Source organism: Denticeps clupeoides, chromosome 18 (assembly GCF_900700375.1).
Source record: "Denticeps clupeoides chromosome 18, fDenClu1.1, whole genome shotgun sequence".
NCBI classification, from domain to species: domain Eukaryota; kingdom Metazoa; phylum Chordata; class Actinopteri; order Clupeiformes; family Denticipitidae; genus Denticeps; species Denticeps clupeoides.
The window spans coordinates 2,799,519-2,813,485 of record NC_041724.1 but is presented as its reverse complement, the minus strand read 5'-3'; the positions used below and the strand labels follow the sequence as shown (position 1 = coordinate 2,813,485).

The 13,967-nt window shown below is 44.5% G+C and overlaps 1 protein-coding gene across 2 annotated transcripts; it reads right to left on the bottom strand.

Annotated features, from left to right (window-relative positions):
* Positions 1-287: 287 nt before the first annotated feature.
* LOC114768624 (regulator of G-protein signaling 14-like) lies at positions 288-9,253 on the bottom strand. Of its 2 annotated transcripts, none has more exons than XM_028961001.1 (14): positions 9,059-9,253; positions 8,442-8,463; positions 8,209-8,363; positions 7,053-7,145; positions 6,254-6,397; positions 6,007-6,168; positions 5,170-5,233; positions 3,551-3,654; positions 2,938-3,165; positions 2,334-2,407; positions 2,126-2,252; positions 1,958-2,039; positions 1,505-1,573; positions 288-1,399 (listed from the first exon to the last, which is right to left on the bottom strand). In XM_028961001.1, the coding sequence occupies exons 1-14, from the start codon at positions 9,101-9,103 to the stop codon at positions 996-998; spliced, it is 1,773 nt and encodes a 590-aa protein (XP_028816834.1). In that variant the 5' UTR covers positions 9,104-9,253; the 3' UTR covers positions 288-995. The 2 variants fall into 2 exon arrangements, with proteins under 2 accessions (XP_028816834.1, XP_028816835.1); XM_028961002.1 differs by having other exon boundaries at positions 3,551-3,651.
* Positions 9,254-13,967: the final 4,714 nt, after the last annotated feature.

Genomic DNA, 13,967 nt, shown 5'->3' with positions numbered 1-13,967 from the left:
ATCTAAAGAGCCCCGGATTCAGTGAATCAACATTGTGACACACAGCCAAAGAGCATTCAGCACTGCAGCAGTATTACCAGTTAAAATCACAGCAAAGAATTATTCTCCAGCCACTCCCTAAACACAGCATCTTCATCAAATGGGCGATGAAGGAGGAAGGCTGGTACCGTACCTGCTTTAGGTCCTTTCATCCAGGTTAAATGCGCTGTGATGGGGCACGAACACACACACACACAAACTCTCTCTTCATTAACCATCCATAATAAACACAGAAGAGCAACAGCTTATACAGAAACATGTACATATATTTTTTCACTTATCTTCATACAAACATGCATCCAATGAAATGAGATACCTGTTCATCATGGGTCCATAACAACATCTCAGATGTAAAATGCCATCAGCGCAGGCGCATGCGTGTGAACAGGGCCTGCAGAATAACTCACCCCCACCCGCCCAAAAAAAAACAAAACCTCCCAGTGCTTTGGGCAGCCAAGGCCAAAGTGACAGGGCCGAAAATTCATCCTCAAACTCCCATGCCTTGCTGAAAGGGAGAGAGTGATCCTCATCACACGCGCACACACACAATAAGAATTCAAATAAATTAGTTTTCAAATATACAAAACCCAGCATCACTCTTCAAAAACAGACTTATTGGTGAAGAAATCAGGAATCTCCCTCTCTCTCTCTCCAGATGGCGTATGGAAAGCTTCAGATTGAAACGTATAGCTATAAATTTTAGTTTTACCTTATTTGGTTTGTGTGGTTAGTGAGGTGCTTATAAAAAAAAAGTGCAAGAGAGAAAAGTGCAAATAAAGAAAAATGTAAATAATAATCTTGGTTAAAGTACACCTGATATTCTTAACTGTCAAGATACAAAAAAAAAAAGTGATTCCTTTCAGTTATACAGAATTTACCTAAAAATCATTCTTGTAAAAAAAACAAAACATAGAATTAATATATAGAAGTTAATGTTCTACTCAAATGTTCTTCCGTCATGTATTTTTTATAGACACTCTATACTCAGAACTTTGTGAATTTCTTCCAATTCCTGCTGCCGTTCCTGCTTGGGCTCCAGCGCCAGAGAAGGCTGAGACCAAGTTGGGTAGGTGTCGTTGTGGAGAGTTCTGGACTGTGATTGGCCCCGACCCCTGTCTGTGCAGGGTGGATTGGGCCATAGTGCTGGGGTCACTCATAACCGTGCGGGACTTGAGTTCAGAAGTGGGCTGGACTGGTCTTTCAACGGAGCTGTGCTTCTCCCCCTTCATCTCAGGATCTTCATCTGTGTGGTGGTCCGGAACCTTCAAGAAGGCAGGCAGAACCAGGTGCTCCTTCTTCAACAGGCCCCGCTGGTCGTCCACCCGACTGCACTGGGCTCTCGACAGCATCTCCATTAGATCTGGGGGTTCAGAGGCGGCGAGAACACAAACATAAAAAAAAAAAAGAAAAAGAGGCATCAGAAGACGACCGACCTACAAAGGAAACATCATTATTCTGGTCTCACCGTCCATTTCATTAGGCCTTCCAGCTCTGGGGAGGGGTTTCGATCGGGTTTCCTGTGGGACACTTTGAACTGCAGGAAAAACAACCAAGTCAAACACACAAAACTAAACCTAGAGAGCCGAGCTTTACATCAGCCACATTACGGCAACGTTCAGCTGGTATCACTTCATTTATTATCAGTTATTCATAGCAGAACCAGCCTTCAGACAGCTCCATCACCCTGACCCACAGTCACTACTGCACTGCTGTATATTTGTAGTATATTGTTATTCATCAAAACGAATGACACCATCACTTCAGTTCATTTACGCATTAGACGCAGGGCGCCCTGGAGTTGCACCCGCTGCTTCTCGTTGCTAAATCCACAATAATCTTGACCTTGTATTATGGTTCTTGCCATAATACACACACACACACACACACAGAGTATTAATAACGAAACAGAAAATTTCACCTCTGACTCGGTCAAGGCACAGGGTTTTGTTGGCCAGGTGGAAGACATTGGTGTCCATTTTCAGGGGATCCTTTGAGCCTTTCTGGAAACAGCAAAAGGAAAAACTTTGTACACTAGTAGAAAAGCTCGCCTGAGAAGCAGTCCACACCAACAAACACGTTCGCTCACCACAGTGATAATGGAGTCTTGTGGGCGCAGCTGATGCTTCTGCAAAATAGCAGCGACAGCGTCTTGTAACGTCTTGCCGGACTTCGCCATGATGCCCACAGTGTTACCAGTGAAGACCACTTCCACACTTAACACAAAAACGATGCACATTTCAGCAATGAAAGTGTGTGTGTGTGGTGAATATTCATCTCATGTATTTGGCTCTTACACGACTGTCACTCGGAGCTCCAGACAGACCTGCTGATCCCTCAGCACTGAGCTGTCCTGATCCAGGGACAGGGGCTGCAGCAGCATCGAACGTTAGCCAACTTTGCATTACGTGACAAGCATTTTACATTTACGGCATTTATCAGACGGCCTTATCCAATCAGTAGTTACAGGGACAGTCCCCCCCCCTGGAGACACTCTGGGTTAAGTGTCTTGCTCAGGGACACAGTGGTAGTAAGTGGGATTTGAACCTGGGACTTTGTGGTCTTCTAATTTAGAATGCTTGATCCAAAGAATTTCATTTTCCCGTCAAGAATTCTATAGAGTTTCATTACAGCCTGTGTTTTTCTGGGCTCAATATAAATTGTTATGATACGTGCATCATATCATGCATTGTTTTATTAATACAGTCAAGCACATTCACTGTATTCATTCCATATCAGGCTACTGCAGCATCATATGAACACACAGTCCATGAAAAATGTATGTGGAATTTTTATATATTGAGACTTCAAAGATGTGAGACTTCGAGATGAAAGAGCATTGTGTGTAAATATTTTATACGTATAAAGCTTTTTTTTTTTTTTTTTTTTATTCCACCATACCTTGTCCTTGCCCTGCAGGTAGATGATGACGTCTTTGAGAGGAAGACCTCGTTTCTCGCACAGCCCACTCAGCAGGTCGCGCAGCAGCAGGCCGCTCCTCGCCGGGGCCAGGCTGGCGGTGCCGTCGGGGAGGTACACGCAGCAGTACCCCTCTGCTGGGCCCGAGACCAGACCCTGACCCCCGCCGCCCGAACCCTGACCGGGGTCACACATGCTGGAACGGCCGTTCTTAAAAAAGGCAGTTGGAAGATGACTTTTTGTTTTCATAGTTTTTCAAATAACAGGACGCTTTTCAGGATTTGGACATTTGAGATCAATAATCAACATAAAACAACACTAGTTCAGTGTATGTGTAATGAATATTTCAATTAGATTTGAGCTGCACAAGTACATATTTGCACATCATAAACAGTCGCTGATCATCCACAACATGAAGTGAATAATGCGGATGGCTCCTACAAGGCTCCTACCAAAAAAATATAAGAGCTGCACCACGGGCAAATGGGAAAAGCTGTCCTGGTCTGATGAATCGTGCTTTTTCAAGATAACGTGGACAAGTGCATTAACGCCTGCCTGCCTAACGTTACGGATGCTCTTGAAAGGGAACACCTACCTCTGACCTGCCGGAAATGGATCCCAGCTCCATGCTGCTGGTCGATTTCACAGAAATCTGAGATTCTTTTCGAGTGACGGCAACACGCTGGTATGACAAGTCTGCTTTAAAAGAAACAAATAAAACGTTATATCATGAATTAATAAACACATGCACTCAGAATATGGGGGAATAGGGGCAGACAGCTGAAAAAAAAAAAAAAAAAAAACATGACACTATTTGGATGTAAAAAAACTGCATGATGTTGCAGCTCATGTGATGCACGCTTTATGGAAAAGGGGGAGCAAACACACAAAAAGCATAATCTATATGTCATGATATGTCCCGAATTACTACGTTTTTCACGTTTCTCCACTGAGTATGAGTGACGCGCACAAACGCTTGGTCATAATTTCAAAAAGGTTTTTTTGTATTTTATTCTATCTCTTTTGCGTGCACACAGGGAATGAGCTACATTGGGCAACACTGGTGTTAACCCTCGTGGTATATTCTTCAGATAAAGAAATGCCTTCACGAGAGAACAGCACTAACAATTCCTGCCTGTGTTTCCTCTGTTAAAAACAGAAACAAACCACATGCAACCAGACTACTTTTTTTTTTTAATCCGTCACAGTCCCGGAGAAACATATGCACAGAGGAAGCACCAAACATGGCTAATTTTGGATAAGTGAAAGTTACATAATTCATATCCCTTGATATTGACTTTTTTGTGCTTTAATGTAAGTATTAGTGGTTTTGTAACACTGTATCTGAAGTCTCTTTCCGAAATTCATCCAAGGTGCAGAATTACTTTGATCCAGTCCCACAATTCTTCAGAAGCTCGTGTGATGGAACTGAAGAAAAATACATTTGTGCTCATTTTTACATCCAATCACCGAGTAACTGCAATTCTTTGCTCGTTTGGAAGCCGTGATGGTCGGTGGAGTTAATGTTTTAGGGGAGGGGAGAGGCTGGAGAGTCTCTGGACGGAAAAAGCGTGAGAAATGGCAGGTAACCTTTCATCATAAAGGGAAAAATTCCAGACCCGACTGTCTGAGCTGCCGCTCTATGATTGGTGAAGCCGAAAGTACTCTTTACACCTATCGCCATGTCTAGCCACTGCAGGACCATAGACAGGCTGGGGGAACTCGTAGTAATCTTAAAATAATCTAAACAAAGTGACATTTTCATGATATTTGGAAAAAAATAATTATATAATAATAATAATTATTAAAATATATATGTCTACACGCATCACTTTTTATTTTAGGTAGCGTAGTCCGGAATTTTTTTTTTATAGCTTTCACACAAGCATTTTAAGAGTTTCTCAACGAAAAACACAATAACTTCTCTCAGGCGGGAGGAGGAGACAAAGTGCTGCACGGGTGATGGTCCTTCTCACACCAGGATCTCTCAGCAGTTTCACACCCACAGTTTCAACATACAGCCAAGTGTCTGACGGCTCTTCTTTTTTTTCTGCACAAAACCGACCACAATGCATGATGGTCTAGGTCGACCGACACGGGGTACAGCTTCTTTATGCTACTTTTCGGTCACTAATGGCCATCGTGTTCTGCACTATACAGTGAATGAAAATTATAATGGCTGATCTGGTACATCACGACATGCATTTCCAGTACCTCCCCAGGAGCCTCGGTTCTCAAGCTTCTTCTTCCTCATACTTTTATTGTCTGGAGTGGAAGTCTGCTCAAAAAAAAAAAAGAAAGGACAAAATGTTTCTCATTCAAATTAACGGTCAGCACAACTCTTCTCATAAATACAGTTCATTCATTATTGAACTTAAGACATGAATTAATGAATTGTGATTCAGCACAATCCAATTCAACCAAGTAAAAAAGAAAAGAAAAGAAATAATGTGTCAGTTTGAAAATATTATGAGCAATGGTGCAATCTGGTGCAATTTTTGAGACAGAGCTTGTTGAAATCACTGCAGGACACTTCACACATTTTATGTTCGGCCAGTTATCTGCACGTAATACGTGAAGTGTCCTGCAGTTCACGTATTACGTGACGATCAGATGCACCAAGGGACATCTGATCGTCACTCCATCAGACTGAAGTGCTGGGGCAGAGGTGGCCTAGCGGTTAAGGAAGCGGCCCTGTAATCAGAAGGTTGCCGGTTCGAATCCCGGGCCGTCAAGGTGCCACTGAGGTGCCACTGAGCAAAGCACCGTCCCCACACACTGCTCCCCGGGCGCCTGCCATGGCCGCCCACTGCTCACTCAGGGTGATGGGTTAAATGCAGAGCACAAATTTCACTGTGTGCATCACTTCACTTTATTATTATTTATTATTAAGCACCACTCTTTGTCCAGCAACTTGTGGTCAGTATCGCGTTCATGGATTAAGCCTAGTCTTCTGGTCTAGGACCAGCTTTAATCCATGCAAGGGAACCCGAGGCTCAGAGAGTTTCCACCTCCACATCATCCGCTGGCCATGAGATAAAAGCGCTGTACCTTCTTGCCGTCGCCTGCTGACGCTGCACCGCGCCACAGAGTCTTCGAGTCGTCGCCAACTCCAGGCAGAGATCGTCCTTCCACGCAGGCCAACATGCAGCTCTGGTAAACGGGAGAGCGGACGAAGCGCGCATAGCTGTCGAACTTCATCAGCTTAAAGATCTAAAAGGAAGAAGCAGAATTAAAAAAAAAAATAAAAAAATTGCCACAACACACGAATGAGGAGGGGGACCTGGATCCCACGGACCTGCTGCTGGGCCTTCTGGAACATCTCCGGCGTCGGGTTCTCCAGGTCCTCCTCCTGTGTGCGAGCCGCGTCGTCGATGTTCACGGCACTAAGCGAACTGTCTGAGAGGTACGTGTCGAAGATGCAGCGCGCTTCTTCCTTCAGCTGCGGAAAAAGTAGAACCACACACACGATACAAATACGCAAAAAAAATACGCACGACCATCGAGCACCAAAAATAAAAAAAAAATAAAAATACACACAACCACCAAAAGAGCACAAATACACACAAATCCATAAACCCCGCCGTTCACCTCCAAATCACTGCAGTTACTTCGTAACGCAAGGAAGGAACAAGACGAAACAAGTCGGTCCCAAATGTACTGTTTGACGGTGGTAGTATCGTAGTGGGTAACACACTCGACTATGAACCGGAAGGCCCAGGTTCAAGTCCCACTTACTACCATTGTGTCCCTGAGCAAGACGCTTAACCCTGAGTGTCTCCAGGGGGGGACTGTCCCTGTAACTACTGATTGTAAGTCGCTCTGGATAAGGGCGTCTGGTAAATAGTGTAAATGTAAATGTACTGTAGTTCCTGTTTTAATAAAACTTGCATGATGGGATGGTATAAAACATGAGGGTAGGAACAGGAAGTGTTACGGTTTAATATTCCTGGAAGAAGTCGTAACAAGCTTCCGTGGAAATTTGGCTGACGACTGCTAATGAATCATCAGCATGCCCAAAATGATAAATAAGCGTCTGCGGGTCCGGAGGCGTGAAGTCATACGGAGAAGTGAAGAAACCCCGACCCGGGACGCACCTTGGTCACCTGGCTGGCCGGGATCTGCCGGAACCTCTCGCAGGCCTGCCAAAACAGGATGTTCTCGGCGCTCACCTCGGACTTCAGAAACGCCTGGAGGGCAAAGGAGTCAAATGAGACGTCGTTCGAGGAGTCGGCGGCCGTCTGGACTCCCCATTTCGCTACAGGCGCCGGCCGGGTGAAGAATTGTGCCGCGCCACCACGGCCTTTTACATTTACATTTACAGCATTTATCAGACGCCCTTATCCAGAGCGACTTACAATCAGTATTACAGGGACAGTCTCCCTGGAGCAATTTAGGGTTAAGTGTCTTGCTCAGGGACACAATGGTAGTAAGTGGGGTTTGAACCTGGGTCTTCTGGTTCATAGGCGAGTGTGTTACCCACTAGGCTACTACCACCCTTTTACCGCGAAGACCGGCTGAAAGAAAATTTTTTTTTTGGTTTCCTCCATCCTCCCATGATGCACTATGGTACCACAGTACTGCACAGAACTAGTCTGCTCCCACACGTTAAACTCAACACAACAGCGGAGATGCCGAAGATTAAAGGACAGCATTGCTCAATGCGCCCAAGGCGCCGGATCAAAGTACATTTGGATGCGCAATAAAAATCGTATGGAATCTAAAAATAAATAGGCATGAGCGTGCAGAGCGGACATGAATGTTGCACCGCTGCTTCTGCAAGTTGACCTACTCTATTCTTACCGGTCCCATGTAAAAATAAATCGTCATACATGAGCGGTCTCCTCGTTCTCGGTTCTGCATTTTTTTGGTGACTATTCGAGGATCGTGCTGTCTTCAGGTAAAGGAGGGTTCTACAGCATCTACAATTGGGACAGTGCTTTGTGGAACGTTGCATGGACAGATGGACACACCTCCAGTGCAGAGGCATGACGATATAGGGATATAGGGTGGTAGTAGCCTTGTGGGTAATGCACTCGCCTATGAACCAGAAGACCCAGGTTCAAACCCCACTACCATTACTACAATTGTGTCCCTGAGCAAGACACTTAACCCCTAAGTTGCTCCAGGGGGGGACTGTCCCTGTAACTCCTGACTGTAAGTCGCTCTGGATAAGGGCGTCTGGTAAATGCTGTAAATGATATTCAACACAGAAGAGCTCGACTAAAACACTTCACGACGTCTCCTCCTCACCGTGAAGTGCTCCACCCCGACAGGGTCCTCCAGGAGTCTCTCGATGCCCACGGCCCAGCCGACCACCCTGCTGGCACCACCCTCCGCCACGGAAGCGGAGCTCCCGCCCAGACTGCGGCTGCTGCCTCCGGCCGAGAGGCTTGAAGAGTTGAGCACTGCGGACACACGGGGCTCCTGAGTGACACGTTCTCGGGCGGGGACAACAATGTCCATGACCAGAAAATCAGCCTTACCTCCATCTGACACCGCCTGACTCTGTTAGAATACGGAAAAAAAATTAAGTATTTAATAAATCTTCACAAAAATATCTGCAGCAACAGCGCCACCTAACGTTGGGATATGGCATACACAGAAAATAAGAACAGAAACGTAAACTTCCTGTATTTTTCCTTTAATAAACATAGCAACGTCTCCATCTTTCCAGCTGTGTAGTCTCACAAACGCACACTTTCATTTTCTGCACTCGCCATGTTCGCAAGACCGTAAAAAAAAAAATTATAATAATTTCTCCGTCTCTTGCTCGACCCCTCAGGGGTTTGAGTCCAATATGCGGTGTGATGATGCTCCCACACTCAGATACAGAGAACTTTAATTATGATCCATCCATGATCGTGTCAAACAACAAAAAAAAAAGAACATTATGAACGATACGAAACCTGTCTACTGAAAGAATGATGTTAACTTTCCATTTTAAGAAACAATGCATATCATCTAAATCTGTCTGATGACAGATTTGTGGCCGGGTTAAACAGCCAAGATCCAGTCAAAAGTCACAAAAAGTTGATCCGAGCTTCTGTTGATGGACCACCCGCATGCTGGATAGAAGCGGAACGGAAGGCCACAAACGTACCATGTGCCCGGCAGGGACGCGGAGAGTCTTCATCGTGTCCGACATGACGGCTGGACTGACAGACACTCACCACCCTCTTCACTTAGGTCTTACGCTCACTTCCTGTGTCAGAGGGAAGTCACGCCATGGCAACACACCGCAAGAGGGAAGTGTGGTTACTCTGACTCTCTCTCTCTCTCTCTGTCTTTCTTTCTTTCTTTCTTTCTCTTGAGTAATGTGAGGTTACGCAACCCAAACGCTCCATGACCGCGCCCTGAACGTGTGACACCAGGTGTGACCTGCAGCCAGGCTCATCCTGACAGCCATTCCACCTGCAGGCCCAGACTCGTTCCTCTTTTTTTTTTTTATCCCAAAAGCAGGAGGAAACCTCAGCCACAGTCCCTCTCACACCAAATCAAGATCAAGTGGTTAAATGCAAAATAAAACCTTAAAAGAAAAGGACGGAAGGCCTACCCGGAAGGTGCGTGCAGGTTTGCGGGCGACCGACTTGGGCTCCTTGCGTCTGGCCAGCTTTTGGAAAGCCAACGCGGGCAGACCGAAGACGCGCCCGGTTAAAGCCCGAAGAGCGACCATTCTCTGCAAAACATTAACAAACACAGGCATATGTGCATAGAGACATGTTTTTTTCTCCTTCTTCTAAAATACAGGGGCTTCGGGCGCCGTGCGCGCCACCCTGTTCCCGCGGCGGACGCGCGTCGCCTGTCCTGATTGAATCAATGTCCGCGGCTGGTTAACGCGGTGGAAATATATTTACCTATTAAACTATTAACCGCTTCAACACTACTAGTGCGCAGAGACAGATTAAAATATACAATTTCTCTTTGTGGTCTATATTTGATTAAATTTCGAAAGCATTTCGTGTCGATTGGGCTTTTGTGACTGAACAGCGCCCTCAGGCGGTCATCTTCTTGCGTGATAGTTAAGGATGAAAAATGAATGGTTCATGTCGCGATTAGGTTCGTAAATATTTCTTGATGTGAACGTGCAAAGTTTGGGGTAATATGTATCAATAATATATAAGATTTTTTCCCCTGTTTTTCCATGAATAGTAAAATTGCAGAATGAACAGCACAAGTTACAAATAAATTACACAACGCAATTTTAAATTACATATAATAAATTACAATTTTGTTTGAAATAATGATGAATGCTGAACTTGTCCGGTGTAATTCCTTTTTTTTTTTTATCCACGCAACTGTTTTCAGCCGTACTAAAATAATTTAAAAGGATTTTCTAATAATGAGTGAAGCTTTTAAAGAGACATTCGGTAACTGAACACAGCACTCCACTGTATCTCAAAATTAATTGTTGCTGATAAATGTCCTTTTTACACGTATTCAAATGTCCCAACATTATCATACATTCCCAGCTTCCAGCCTCATGTACAACATGAACAATGTCAGGACTTCTTAGCCACCCAATATCTTTTTAATTCAGAAAACAATTGTTGAAGTGTAGCGTGGTAGTAAAACGCCCACCTCTGAACCAGATGACCCCAAAGTCCCCACTTACTACCATTGTGTCCCTGAGCAGGACACTTAACTACCAATTTCAAGTTCCTGTGGATAAGTGCGTCTGGGAAATGCCGTAAATGAAACTGTAAATGTAAATGTATGGCCTCGTGCACAGTGGCCCTCTGTGTTTTGCTGGTCCCGGTTTCACGACATGGGCATAAGATATTGTGTGATGTCAGAGGCTCCACCGAGCTTGATTTGCATGCACACCAGTGTACAAGTCGCTCTCCAATTTAAAAGTAGTTGAAGCTCCCAAAAGAAAGGTAAAGCCATACATCTTACTTTAGCCTGGTAAATTACTTACTTTAACCGGTAAATTAAATGAAATAACACATTGGCTTTTTGCTTGTATCTGCTCGGTAGGAAGATATGTGCTTCTACATGTAAGTTTTATTCTCTCCAATGGAGGGTTTGTAATAATTGTTGTATTCATTTAGTTTCAGCATGATTTCATTGCCTGCTACGTTTCATAAATGTACTTAATCTATATTTTCACACTGAAAATTGATCTACCCTCATCATAACTTTCAGAAGTGCAGGAACGGGTGACAATTATTTTTTAAAAATATTTCTTGCAATATTTCTTCAAAGCATTGAGAGATTTCAGGCGCCCTCTCCTGTCTTCCTCTGCTGTGCACCACCAGTTCTTTGGCAGATAACACCACAGGTCGGCGACATCATGTATTCTCAGCTTCTTCTAAAGCCCATTTGACCTTTCTCTCCACAAGAATGTACTGTGTCGACAGACAGAGCTGTTATATAATTTATTTATTTTTTCCTGCGCGAGCGAACTGCACTGTAGGCAAGTAGATCCCATCAAATCACGTCTAACAAACAGCAGCTCCTAATCTGATGCTTGCTGGCCTTCAGGGGGCCAAGTCAGCCTGCACCCTGCTGACTTGGTTGCTAATGGGGGGGACGTCATTAACGTGAGCTGCGTGCACGACCTGCTGCAGGTCGACACCTTCACCTGACTGAAGAACAACGTGTCCATTCCGGGCAAAAGCGACAGCCCACCGAGAAGTAAAAGCAGTAAAAGTTCTACCATTCAGGCTTTTCCTTTCTTTGGGAACCTATAGAGAAAGGTATCCTGGTCGTTCTGGTGTGCTTGGGGTCTGCAGGGGCTCTCATCTTAATTTTCATAGTAGTCATGAAAATGATCCTGAAGAGAGACGTCGGTGAGTTGGAAGTTCCTTTTACTTTACTTTATGTTGCAGACGCTTTTATCCAAAACAACTTACAGGAGGAAGACACCAGCAATTCACATGACAATTACACATGACAACAATGAATCCTGTTCCGGACCGGAGTAACCCCATTTCGGACCGGATCCTGACATCTATAGATTTTGAGTTTACAAAAACTAAGAGCCCTGATAAGGCCGAACTTGTCAGCAAAGAACATGCTCGGAGATTGTTAAGTGCTAGACGAAGAAAACATTTTTTTTGTGTATTGTTTTGTGCAGTGTGTGTGCATGTGCGTGTGTAACTGTTAGTTTTTGTCTGAAATACTTTTTGAATAAGCGGGTTTTCAACTGCTTCTTAAAGGTGGTGGTAGTCTGGGCTAGTCGAATGGAGGAGGGCAGGTTGTTCCACCAGCCAGGGACAACAACGGAGAATTGATTGGAATTGGAGACCCCATGAAGAGGGAATTTTCAGTCTCATTTCATTTGTAGATCTGAGAGAGCGTGCAGCTAGTAGTGTATTGTATTGATATAGGAGGGTGCAGTTCCATTAACAGCCCTGTAGGCAGCATTTGAACTCAATGCAAGTGGCTACCCGGAGCCAGTGGAGAGAGGTGAGAAGAGGCGTAACATGGGTGTATTTTGTCTGATTGAAGATGAGACGGACTGCCATATTTTGGATCATCTGGAGTGGTTTTATGGTGACTGCAGAGGCTCCAGCCAGGAGAGAGTTACAATAGTCCAGTTTAGAGATGACCGTTGCCTGGACGAGGAGCTGTGTAGCCTGTTGTGAGAGAAAAGGCCTAATCTTGCGAATGTTGTAGAGAGTGAACCTGCAGGATCTGGAGATCGCAGCAACATGATGGTTCAGACTCAGTTTGCCGTCAATCCAAACTCCAAGGTTTTTTGCAGACGCCGTGGGTGTTAACAGTAACGAGTCAATTTGAATTGAGAGGTTTTGCTGAGGGTAGTTGTTACCCGGAAAGATCTCAGTTTTGGATAGGTTCAGTTGGAGGTGTCGCTCAGACATCCATGCCGATATGTCTGAGAGACAGGCCGAAATTTTTGTTGCAATAGTGGCATCTTCTGGTGGGAAAAAACAAATAGACCTGGGTGTCATCAGCGTAAGAGTGATAAGAGAAGCCATGTGATTGGATGATGTGACCAAGGGAGCGAGTGTATATTGAAAATAGAAGGGGGCCAAGGACAGAGCCTTGTGGAACCCCTGTGGTTACCCTAGAGAGGACAGATGTCTCACCTCCCCATGATACCTTGAAAGACCTGTCGTGAAGATAAGAGGTGAACCAATTTAGTACGGTTCCTGTAACTCCTAAATCTGAGAGTGTGGTGAGAAGTTCCTCTAAAATCTGCACGCCGGATAATAATATCATTACAATTAAGATTAAGAAAAGGACAAAGATCGTGAAAAGGACAACAATGTCAGACATTCATTTGAAAAATAACATAATGGGGTGAGACCTAAATAGGCGTAAGTGAAATTTTGGGTGAAACTGTGAGTGAATACAGTTCATATCAAATGAAAACTCCTGATCTCTTGGTAAAAGGGTTATTAAGCAAAAACCAAACGATTAACACTGAACACACGGGAGCAGTTGGTGCCAAAAGGCACATGTGACTAAGTTTAAAGAAATTTAGGAAATATATACATTACAGGCCAAAAGTTTGGACACACCTTCTCATTCAGTGTGTTTTCTTTATGTTCATGACCATTTACATTGGTAGATTCTCACTGAAGGCATCAAAACTATGAATGAACACATAAACACAGTTATGGAGTTAAAAAAAAAAACATGTCAGTTAGGCCCATGTGGTTCACACACCTTGATATATAAAAATAATCTGCATCCACAGAGATTTGAATGATTTTTGCATTTTCCTGCTGTAATCCTGAGTGCAAATCCCTTCTTCAGCCAACAGACAGCACAAAAGGAGCTGACACCATGGCCAGACGGGGCAAGAAACAGAAGAAGATAATATGGGATTTCCCTCTATTCCCACATAACATTCCCCTTCCTGATAGAGCATTTTATACACACACACACACACACACACACACACACACTCACATACACACATGGCAGGTATGATTGGGGCAGTGGGTTGCCAGAAGGTTGCCAATTCGGATCCCGAGTCGCTGAGGTGCCACCACTGTCATGGCTGCCCACTGCCCACCAAGGGTGATTATTAAAAG

Coding starts and splice junctions, on each gene's coding strand:
- LOC114768624 (XM_028961001.1), bottom strand. CDS start 9,103: ATGTCGGACACGATGAAGACTCTCCGCGTCCCTGCCGGGCACATG. Junction 3,655..5,169: donor GAACCGAGGCTCCTGGGGAG/GTACTGGAAATG, acceptor TTTCTTTTAAAG/CAGACTTGTCATACCAGCGT. Junction 1,574..1,957: donor GTGCCTTGACCGAGTCAGAG/GTGAAATTTTCT, acceptor TTTTTCCTGCAG/TTCAAAGTGTCCCACAGGAA.